The sequence below is a fragment of the Microcaecilia unicolor genome, chromosome 12 (assembly GCF_901765095.1).
Source record: "Microcaecilia unicolor chromosome 12, aMicUni1.1, whole genome shotgun sequence".
Lineage (NCBI taxonomy): Eukaryota > Metazoa > Chordata > Amphibia > Gymnophiona > Siphonopidae > Microcaecilia > Microcaecilia unicolor.
In genome coordinates this window covers 7,357,191-7,369,376 of record NC_044042.1, presented here as the reverse complement: position 1 = coordinate 7,369,376, position 12,186 = coordinate 7,357,191, and the positions used below count along the sequence as shown (strand labels likewise).

At 46.3% G+C, this 12,186-nt stretch overlaps 1 protein-coding gene across 1 annotated transcript in view; it reads left to right on the top strand.

Moving 5' to 3' along the window:
* Nucleotides 1-12,186, top strand: part of PLXNA2 (plexin A2) — a 513,443-nt gene that overhangs the window by 445,595 nt on the left and 55,662 nt on the right. The window contains exons 21-22 of the mRNA XM_030220548.1: nucleotides 350-492; nucleotides 4,953-5,221. Of these exons, the coding sequence (XP_030076408.1) occupies nucleotides 350-492; nucleotides 4,953-5,221 (412 nt within the window). The remainder of the gene's footprint in view (nucleotides 1-349; nucleotides 493-4,952; nucleotides 5,222-12,186) is intronic.

Sequence of the window (12,186 nt, the reverse complement as noted above, 5' to 3'; positions counted from 1 at the left end):
CCAGCCAAGGTATTTGCGGAAACGAGGCGGCGGTGAGGGGGCGGGGGCAGCAGCAGGGCAGCAGACTAAAAGGCGCCCCCCCCACGCCAAGCTCTGGCCCCCTCCCACCGCGAGGTCTGGCTACGCCCCTACTGTCTCGTGTCTTGTTCCTGGACTCCCTCGCCATTGTCCATTGTTTCTCCTGTGAAACCCAGATAGTTGTCCACTGGCTTCGGGATCTGCTCTGTAGAGTTGTTTCCGTGGGCACTGGCAGGGCTGTTTGGAGCACATCAGACCGAGAGTGTCAGTTTTCTCATCTCATGTCACTTTGTTCTCTGAACGTTCCTCTTTCTGTGCTTTTCCATCTTAGCTTTTGCGGAACTCCAGACCGACATCAACGAACTGACCAGCGATTTGGACCGATCTGGGATCCCCTTCCTAGACTACCGGACTTACGCCATGAGAGTGCTGTTCCCAGGCATTGAAGACCACCCTGTCCTGCGGGAGCTGGAGGTAAGAGGAAAAACCCAAAGCTCTCTCAGTCTGTCTGCCGGATGGATGCCTGAGGATGCTTTTGATTCTGCCAGTAGTGGTTAAGAACACAGATCATATCAGCTGGACCCAGTCCTTGATAAATCCCAGTAGATTCTATGAATTACTCAGGAGTCACTTTTTAAAAGCTGTTGCTCCCCCTAGTGCACATAAGTGACTGCTTTTAATATTGATGCCAGTTCTAGTCGAACAGCCTTGGCTAATTCCTTCTTTGTGGTTCAGGAGGTGAAACTGCTCTTTCACTGCACCCAGTGGGTCTTTTACAAAGGCCAGGGCCGCCGAGAGACTGGGCCGGGCCCGAGGCAAGGCCGTCCCCAGGGCCCAGCCGCCGCCCCCCCCCCCCCCCCCCCCCCCCCCCCGCGAGGTCGTCGTCGCCGCCGCCTCCCTCTGTCCACCACCGGGCTGGACCCCCGGAATTCAAATCATAGCACCTCACCTCGACCCTTCGGGCCTTCCCTCCCTGTGTCCGAAGGGAGGCGATCTGCAGACTTTCACACGGAGCGAGGTCGAGGTGAGGCGCTATGATTTCAATTCAGGGGGGCCCGGCCCGGTGGTGGAGGGAGGGGGGCGGGTGGAGGGGACTGCGGCGCTGGGCCCCCCTTGGAGGGCCGGGCCCGGGGAACCTTGTCCCCCCTGCCCCCCCTCTCGGCGGCCCTGATAAGCATGTGCTAAATGCTAGAGACACCCATATATTCCTATGGGCATCTCTAGCATTTAGCGTGCGCTAAAAATGCTACTGTGCATTTGTAAAGGATCCTCCTAGTTTGTGAGTTGTCCTGTCACCGCATCCCATTTGTGTTCAGTGGGTGGAGCTGTCCTCTCATCACACCTCGTTTGTGGTCAGTGGGTGGAGCTGCCTTCTCACCATTATCCCCGTTGTGAGTGAGGGGATGAAACTGCACTGTCACTACACTTGATGTGGGTCCAGAATACCTCTGGGTGTTTTGGAGGAGGTATTGCCCTCTCATTGGACCCTACTATGAGTCAAAAGTAACTTGTGGAGATTGAGCAGTGGAGCCCATTATGGGTCAGTAGTACCTCTCATCATGGTGGTTGCTTTTTTCTGAAGTTAGATAGGTGTCCCTCCCACCTTACTGGCAAGGTACATTGGTTCAAAAATACAGTATGTCGCCGATTTTCCGGAAGTCCAATTATCCAGCCCGGCATCACCCCCCAGTCTCCATTTCCCACAGATACCTGAGGTGGACAGAAAGAAGCCCCCACGAAGCTCCATTGTATTGCGAGTGCCTGTATGTCGTGTGTGGGTCACATTTACATGCATGTGCGTCAGTATGGGGCATGAGCTACTCAGCGGACCTTCTTTCTATCCAGCTCCAGGCATATCCTTTTGGTGAGCAATTTTAATATTTCATAGGTTTGTCCAATCATCCGGATTTATGATTATCTGGACCACCCCCTGCCAAGGACAGTCTGGATAATCAGCGTCATACTGTATTTCAACCACCTTAATAACTCATTGCTGGAATGCAACCTGCTGCTCAGTACGGGGCGGGATATCGCATTCTCCTAGTTTCTGAAGTGGAACATAATGAACAAATTGTCTCGGGAAAGAGCGACTGCCACTCGCATTACATACATGTTCTACAACAATGAAACCTGTGATAGAATGTGGCAAGTTTCTATTAATTGATGCATGTCAGCTGCTATTAGAAGCGGAGGAGGCCTGTCACCTTTAGGGATCGTCTCAGCTGGGAATGATTAATCAGCTGTACATGTCACACAGCGTGTGGAAATAGAAGGCGCTGGCATCAGTCTCAGGGTGTACTTTAAAAAGACCATTTTGCTTTGCTTCAGTTTAGGCCCATTACCTTGCCCTCGGAGCTGACTCGGTAGTTTCTTGTAGTGTAGATACGGGCCATTGACCCTTCTTTGATGAAGTGCAGGAGCTGTTAGTGCTTTGGCTGAAGTACAGCATCCCAGGATAAAGAAGTTTTTAATGAAGTCCAGGCGAGAGAAGAGCTGAAGGTAATGGTCTCATATTACATGCAGTCTCAGAACAGGAATGGTTTCGTGGGGGAAAAAAATGATCTCTTAACTTCAGCGTAAATCGCAAAACCCCATTGTGTCAAAAAGACAAACCTCTGTGCCACTGGAACACGACATACTTCCTCTAAATGACTGCAGTGCGCGGGCGCTTCAGGATTTGCCTGCCAGGAAGCGAAAAAAGAGGTTCATTCTAATTTCTGAATAGGTTGGAGTCTTCTCCTGAGAAAGCAAAAGAAACCCCCCTTCAAAGCATCTTAGGATGATATTTCAGGGGGGTGGGCATTTTCATATCGATTTGTCCTTTCGTGCCTATTGCCCTCAGGGCAGGAATGAATTAGTCTTCAGTCATACATATTTTGGATACCTCTTTGCAGGGGTGTAGCCAGACCTCGGCGGGAGGGGGGTCCAGAGCCTGAGGTGGGGGGGCACAGTTTAACCCACCTCCTCAGCCGCCGACCCCACTGCCGCCGCTGACCACCCCGCCACATTCGACCCCCCCCCCGCCGACCCCCCCCCCCCCTACTGCCACCAACCCTCCCCCGTTGCTACCGACACCAGATACCTTTACTGGCGGGAGTCCCCAACCCCACCAACCAAAGTCTTCTTCAGCGCCTTCACTGATCTGTTTCTGACTCCTGACGTCCTGCACGGGGCTACATACAGGACGTGCACGCAGGACGTCAGGAGTCAGGACTGTCAGAAACAGATTAGCGAAGGCACCAGAGACCGGCGCTGAAGAAGACTTTGGCTTGCAGAGGTTGGGGACCCCCGCCAGCAAAGGAACCTGGCGGGGGAGGGGCGCCGGGAGGGGGGGATCAAAAGTGGCGGGGGAGGGGCGGCAGGGGGGGCCGAAAGTAGAGGGGGCCAGGACTAAATCTGTGGGGGTCCATGCCCCCGTGGCCCCACCTAGCTACGCCCCTGTCTCTTTGGTCTTCCAAATGGACTGGCAGGTCACTTTGTGGGCAGGTCTATTATGAGTGCCCTGAGGCGAGAGCCTATCCCTACAACAGCTTCTGGGTGTCCAGATTCCATTATAGAAAACTAGTGTAACCTGGCACTGGCGCCCTTAAAATCTAGCCCACACTTATACCAGCCTTAGACCTGCCTCATGCAGGAAGGACGCGTAATTTACTGTATTCTGTGAGATGTGTGTGTAAGAGGCAGCCTCGCCCATGTCCCTCCCATGCAACACCTGCCTGAATATACCCCCTTACAGTTATGTACTGTGGGGACGATATTCAGACCGCAGGAGTTAACTGGGCTGACTCCCACGTTGGCACTGAGACGATATTTAATGCCAGGCCATTTCCACTGAGTGGCATTGAATATCCGGTTTATTTTTGGCCAGGTTCAACTTAACCACCCAAGTCAATATTCAGCGCTATTTCAGCGGCTTATTTTGGCTGCCAAACTTAACCAGCGATGTGCTGATTATTAGCAGAAAGCCTTGAAAACGACGTACGACCACCTAAACGTCAGTAAAACACTAGAAACCAACCTGTTTAAAAAGGCGTACCCTACCAGTCCAACTTAAATGCCTAATCGCTGCAACACAACCAAACTAAAGCACGTAATGGACATAACACAACTCTTCCATTCTCCGATTCCCTAATGTGGCACATGAACTTAATCTTACCACAACATCACCCTGTATTTGTTCACACCGGAGCCTGCAAAGGCCTCTCCGGTACTATGTAAGCCACATTGAGCCTACAAACAGGTGGGACAATGTGGGATACCAATGTATCAAATAAAATATAGCTGGCTATCCGCTAAGAACTAGATTCTATATATGGCACCTGAAAAATCGGCGCTGAAATTATTTCTGTCTCAGCCTAAATTTAGGCTTGGTTTATAAAATACATCTAGCTAATTTATAGAATACACCTAGTGGCCTTACCTGCCAATATCCCGTTATTTTAATTTAATTCTCTCTTATTATTTATCATACTTTTTATGTTTTTAATGTTTTCATATGTTTAGACTACTTATAAGATATATTTTAATTTGCATATATATTGCTTTTTTCATTTTTATGTAACTTGAAAGTCCGCGCATTCATGTTGAAGTTTTAGTTTTATCTGTTACACAAGTATAAAAATGCTCTTCTATATATTTTTAATCAAGATCAAAAAGACTCCTGAGGTAGGCTGGAAAGCTGAAACATGGCCGTGTCGAGTCTCTTTTGATTATACTGCTGGTTTGGACTCATTACAATCCATTGAGCGATATAATGAATTTGGATTTTTCCTACATCGTCTCAAGCTTACCTTCTTGAGTCATCTTCGCTGTGTTTGTTACTTCTGTCGTATTTGCCAAGACTGTGTTCTTCTGTGTCCATATCGTAAAAATGTACCTCACATTTCAGGAGCTAAAACAGAAAAGCCAAATCTTCTCCCTTTCCTCTCATGCAGGTGCAAGGCAACGGACAGCAAAGTGTGGAGAAGGCTCTAAAGCTTTTTGCCCAGTTGATCAACAACAAAGTTTTCCTTCTCACTTTCATCCGAACACTGGAGCTGCAACGTGGCTTCTCCATGCGTGACCGCGGCAATGTGGCCTCACTCATTATGACGGCACTGCAGGGCAGATTGGAATATGCCACCGATGTCCTGAAGCAGCTCCTTTCTGATCTCATCGAGAAGAACCTGGAAAATAAGAACCACCCCAAACTACTTCTGCGCAGGTAAGCGCACAGACAGGTCATATCGGCACAGAGAGTCACAAGTCCTTGCATTTTGCATTTATGTATTACATGGACGTGAGAGGCGCATGTCTGTGTGTACATTTCTCTCTCTCTCTCACACACACACACACACACACACACACACACACACACACACACACACACACACACACACACTGAGGCTCATTTTCAAAGCACTTAGCCTCCCAAAGTTCCATAGAAACCTATGGAACTTAGCCTCCCAAAGTGCTTTGAAAATATGCCTCACTGTGTTAAAAAAAAACTATACAAAGCTTGCTTTGTACATGATTGTCAAAACTTGATCAATTTCAATACAATTTGGGATATATCATCCTGAATAACTTTACAATAAGCCTACTGCCTACACTCCTGCTGACCACCTCACCCAAACGACGTTGCCACCACCTAGCCGTTATCATCATGATACTTGCAGACGCCATTTTGTGTTAAACATAAACAGGTACCATGCTCTTCAGTCAGGAGTCCTTCTTTAAAAATTTGTATCTGGAGAAAGGTTATGGTTCTCATAGACTGGTGCAAGAGTTTCCAGAAAAGAGATGGGAGAGAGGGTAAGCATAGAGTAGGTTTTGAAGAAATTGCGAGATATGGGCACAGCCGATCCCCAGTCAGGAAGCGTTTGCATGGAAGAAAACATCACGACAGTTGAAGAACCAGGTAGTCAAGTAACGTTGTTTAGGTGAGTGGCATGAGTGTAGACTTATTGCAAGTTAATTCAGGATGATCTAGGCTACATTTTATTGAAATTGATCAAGTTTTGACAGAGTTATGCAGAAAACAATCTTTATATAGTTTTGTTGTTGTTGTTGAAACACAGTGTATATATATTTGTATATTCTAGTTTTTAATCTTGCTGTGGAGCATCCAGGTGTGCAGACCTCTAAAGCGGCTTGTTTTGTGTTCAAAACTCTACATGGTCTTGCCCGGACTCCTTTACAAAAGCCTATTTCTTTGTTGTGTCCTGGTCAAAGTTCCACTTTGCTTGATTGGTTCTTCATATCTTTTCTTTCGACAAACCACCGGATTCTTTATATAGCACTCAAAATTGCACGTAGAAATTTGGGCAGACGCCCAACTTCCGCACGCAATTTAATTGCATAATGAGCCAGTCGGCGCCAATAATTGGGTACCAACACTCTCAATTGTTAATGCTAATTGGCAACAATTTAGGTTTAGGGTATCTTTTCCTTTTGCCAACTGTGTACACAATAAGAAAATGTGGGATGGTTCTTTCTTTTACCAAGCAATTCAAATTTGGAATAGCCTATCTCTTTCTGTTACACAACAGCTCTCTTGTATTTTATTTCTGAAATATTTGAAAACCATTTTATTTTCTAAGGGCCCGATACTCCTGGCCATTTAAATTGTCTGTGTGGAGCTAACTGGGCATTTTTCAGTAGTTCTTAACCAGATAGTATTGCTGAAAATGATTAGTTATTACCGAAGCTGAAACCAGCTATTTTGGGGGCATTTTGGGGGCAGATTCAGCACTTAGGGGCCCTTCTAGAAAGCAACGGTAAGCCCAGAGCGGGCTTCCCGCTTGCTATTCTGGGACCACCGCTGGCCCAACGCAGTCACCAGTGGTAGTTCCGGGTCAAGCATGCACCAATTCTGGGGAGGAAAAAACTCCCAGAAATGGTTAGCATGGTGGTAACCCGGCGATAATCGGGGCATTGCCACGTCCTGCCCAGTTTACCGCGGGAGTCCTTACCGCCACCTCAATGGGTTTTCTTACCGCATGGTCATTTTATTTTTGGAGCTTGTTATCCGCTGCGGTAAAAAGGGCCCTGACACGTGGGAAAAGCGGCCCCCCCCACCACTACTGCTGGGCCCTTTTTCCTTCAGCTTGGTAAAAGGACCTCTTAGCTGGTTAAGATAACTATATAAATAGGATTTATCCAGGTCTTCATAGCCAGTAAAGTGCCAAATATCGCATTTAACCAGCTATGCTTTCACCAGCTACATATACCCAGAACCTCAATGCTGGAGCCCGGCATGACTTGGCATTGAATTTCTGGGTGTAGCACTGGTGGCAGCGAGCAAAATGTTGATCGCCACTAGCTGAATATCGGGCCTTAAATGTTTTTTACCTACTAAATTCCCACGTTATGATCGTATTTAAAATTTGTTGTTTGTTGATTGTAATTTCCAGTTTCTTTTCTGGTTAATCTTTAGTAAACCACTCTGAACCGATGACTAGGGTCAGAATTCAAGAAAGCATGGGACAGGCACGTGGGATCCCTTAGGAAAAGGAGGAGTTAGTGGTTAATGAGGAAAGGCGGAGTGGATGGGCCATTTGAGCCTTATCTGCCCTCATGTTTCTATGTGTATATGTTTCTATGAAACCCTAGGGGTATGAGTGGTCTAAGTGATCAGATTAGATTAGATTTTAAAAGGAAAACTCCCTACGGTAACTCTCTTTGACAATCCCTTCCTAGATGGGGACTCTGAGTATATAAGTGCCTGCAGTTTGCGGATGCAGACTCTCCATAGTTACTGCACTGGGGGGGAAACAAGTGCAAAGTGATGCATGTGGGAAAGAGGAATCCGAATTATAGCTACATTAGGAGTCACCAACCAGGAAACAGATCCAGGTGTCATCGTAGATGATACATTGAAACCCTGTGCTAAGTATGCAGCGACGGCTAAGAAAGCAAATAAAATGTTAGGTATTATTAGGAAAGAAATGAAAACAAAAATGAGGACATTATAATGCCTTTGTATCGCTCCATGATGCGACCGCACCTCGAATACTGTATGTAATTCTGGTCAACGCATCTCAAAAAAGATTTAGTGGAATTAGAAAAAGTACAGAGACGGGTGATGGGACGATGTCCCTATGAGGAAAGGCTAAAGCATCTAGGGCTCTTGAGCTTGGAAAAAAGACTGCTGAGGGGGAAATATGATAGAGATCTATAAAACAATGAGTGGAGTGGAACTGGTAGACGTGAATCGCTTGTTTACTCTTTCCAAAAATACTAGGCTTAGGGGTTACACAATGGAGCTACAAAGTAGTAAATTTAAAACAAATTGTTGAAAATATTTCTTCACTCAGTGTGTAATTAAACTCTGGCATTCGTTGCCAGAGAATTTGGTAAAAGCAGTTAGTTTTGCAGGGTTTAAAAAAGATTTGGATAACTTCCTATAAGAAAAGTCCATAAGCCATTATTAAGATTGACTTGGGGAAAATCCACTGCTTTTTTCTAGGATAAGCAGCATAAAATCTGTTTTACTGTTCTGGGATCTTGCCAGGTATGTGTGACCTGAATTGGCCACCCTTGGAAACAGGATACTGTACTTGATGGACCTTCAGTCTGTCCCAGTATGGCAGCACTTACGTTCTTCAGCAGTTTTCAGTAAGAATTGCGTATAAGATCCTGATCCTTGCACATTGTGCATTCCCCACTATTTATAATCACTGGTCATTCTGTGTCTCCCTCAGTATGCTTTGAGGTCCTCACAGTCAAATGTTTTAGTCATTCTTCTTGCATCTCAGTTTAGACTACAGGCCATGAGGTCAGCAGCCTTTAGTCTTTCCTCCCCTTGTGGAATTTTCTTCCCGTTGACATGTGACAGGAAAGTTCAACTAAGAAATTCAAAGGAGAGGTAAAGAATGGTTGCTCTGCAGAGCTTTTCCAAATAACTAGTCTTTGAAATTCTGGTTGTTTATCAAAAAAGTTCAAAATTCTTGCTTTTAAATTGTGATCTAATATGTCTCTATTTACTTGTTGGTTAGACATTGATTCTTTTATGAACCGTCCAGAGTTTTGAGGCTGAGATAGATTCTGTTTCTGTGCCATCTCTATATTGAACTGTATACTCTTGACTTGATGTAAGCCACATTGCGCCTGCTTGTGTGGGAAAATGTGGGGTACAAATGCACCAAATAAATAAATAAATAGAAAAACTCTTCTTTATTATCATTTTATATTAGCTGGCTAGATTCAGCTCTATAGGCAGAGGTACGGGAAGTATTTCCTTTATGTTTTTCTGCTTTGTGTACATTGTCCGGGCTAATATTGTTGTTCTGTTCAAACTTCCCTTCTTCTCTTTCATGTCAGTAAATTTTATGCTGGCATTTGTTGTACAAAAGATGTTCTATTAAATTTCAATCACTAAATAAGTAAATAAAAACATTCCTCGTTACCCACTGAGAAGCCCTTGGAAAACTATCCTTCATAAACAGTTTGGATAGGGTCGGCCCAGTAGTTCACTAGCAGTGTTCGTGCATATTGTGGGGAGCAATGTCTCCAATTCATGATTCTAGGACTAATATTTGATAATTCCTTGATCCCAGAGATACAGATTTCTAACATAATTTTTTAAAAAATCCTTCCTTTTGTTAAGAAAATTACATCAAATTAGAAGCTTAGCTGAAATTGGGTGGCGGAGCAGTTGGGGGGAAGAGGGTGTGGTGGTTGGGACGCAAGGATAGGGGAGGGCAGACTTCTACGGTCTGTACCAGAGCCGGTGATGGGAGGCGGGACTGGTGGTTGGGAGGCAGGAAATACTGCTGGACAGACTTATACGGTCTGTGCCCTGAAAAGGACAGGTACAAATTCAAGGTAAGGTATACACATATGAGTTTGTCTTGGGCAGACTGGATGGACCATGCAGGTCTTTTTCTGCCATCATCTACTATGTTACTATGTAGAAGCTTCTTGGAACCACAAATTTTTCGGTTAGTGACATACAGTCTATTAATCTCTCAAACCCTGACTACTGCAATTTATTTTATGCAGGTTATTCTAAACAACTTGTTTAAAAAATGCAAACAAGACAAAATACGGTAGCCATTTTTTCTGCACACAAATCAGGTAGAAACAGACCGGAATTGACTATCCGGATTTAGCGCCAACCATGGGAGTTAGCCGCAGGGCCACCAAGAGACTGAGCTGGGCCCAGGGCAAGGCCGCCTCCGGGGCCCCACTGCCACCACCACCGCCCCCCCCCCCTGAGGCTGCTGCCACTGCCGCCCGCCCCCAGTCTCACCCGCCCGCCTTTGACTGTCGATAGCCCCTCTCCGTCCGCCACTGGGCCCCCTGCATTCTCAATTTGGTGGCAGATCGCCTCCCTTCTGGCCTTCCCTCCCTGTGTCCCGCGGGACACAGGTAGGGAAGGCCTGAAGAGAGGCGATCTGCCGCTGCGCTTTCAGACGGAGGTGAGGCGCTACCGAACCGATTTGAATGCAGGTGGGCTCGGTGGCGGATGGAGAGGGGCTGTCGATAGAGCTGAAGGCGGGCGGGTGAGACCTGGGACTGCGGCGCCGGGCCCCCCCTTGGAAGACCGGGCCCAGGGAATTTTGTCCCCCTGCCCCCCCCCCCTCTCGGTGGCCCTGGTTAGCCGAGCTAATTCTTATGGTCTGAATCTCAGCCCCTATAGCCCTATGTACTGGATGGAGATATGTGAATTTTACGTTACATAATAAGAACATCAGCATTGCTATACTGGAACAGACCAAAGGTCCATCAAGCCCAGCAGCATCCTGTTTCTAACAGTGGCCAATCCAGATTACAAGTACCTGGCAAAATCCCAAAACAGTTACTTGAGATCTTGGCACTAGGAATGTTCCAAACCTTCCAGTCGTAAATCATAAGGGAAGAGGTTTGTAAATCAGACCAGAGGAATGGCGGGTAGTGGCTGGTAGACAGTTATGCATCCAGGGAAGAGACTGTAGGTGTTCTGTGTCTGAGGCATGGGGGGGGGGGGGGGAGGATGATGAATGCTTGTTCAGGAAAGGTGGGAGGCGTAAGAGTCTGAATGAAATAGTAAATACTTTGCATGGGACCAAGGAACGTTAGACCAGGGCGTACCAATAAGAGAGAGAGCACTGTGCTTATAAACAGACTGGAAACACCATCTTGTACAGTCAGGTAAGGATCCCTGAAAGCTGAAATCAGCTGCAGAATCCCCCCAGGGAAAAAGGGTACAATTTAACTTCAGAGGGCTAATGAGAAGACAGGATTGTACACACCCAAGGAGCCCTGGGAAGGTCTTTCTTCAAGCAAGATAGTTAATGGTGGGTGGAACCAGCTGACAGCAATCAGTGGACATGCTTGGATAGGCTTTCTGACAAGTTTGACTATATAAATGCCTTATGCAGCATTCAGAGGCTGACCTTTGACCGCTAGGAATATTAACCACATTACCATACATCATCTGGCTGCCTGGGTCTGACGTTCCTAGCCCAGCTGGGATGGAGCCCTGTATTTTTCAAGCTGGTGGTCCTGAGTGAGATGCTGTCTTTAGGGTTTTGTAATATGTGTTACTTTACAGGGAAGACCTGTAAAAGGAAAAGTGCTTTTAAGATAAAAATCTGGAACCAGTTTAATTTTCACTTTAAAATAAGAGGGGAATGGGTTATTTGATTGATTTTCCATTCTGAGTAATACTTTTAAATCGGTTGTCAAGGTATACCTTATCCTCTCCCCTTCTCCTTTTCATCCTCCCAAAAATATACCTTTTTCTGGGCACAAGCGAATTTTGTTATTTATTTATTTATTTGGCTAATGATACAAATAAAGACCACAGCAGGCAGTTCAGAGTTTTGAAATATTTGTCATTCGTGTAGTCTGTGTGGGATGATTCAGTGGCCTGAGTAAGGACTGGACTTATCTGTTGAGTACTCCTAGGAGCAGAATCCTGGGCTGGGCTGCCGCTGAAATTATACATGGATGTTCAATTCTGAGACATGTCCGGGTATCAGCATTAAATATCTCCGTATGTACATCCAGCTGGCACTTAACCAGACAAGTACCGATATTCAGTCCTTAATTGGATATGTGAAACAGGACAAAGACAGGACTGCTATCAAGCGGTCCTATTTGCCTAGTTAACTTATTGGGTTAAGGGCTGAATATCGGCCCTTATCCGATTAAGTGCAGACTCTGCCCCCAATTGCCAGTTTTGGCTTTAGCGGTTAGAAG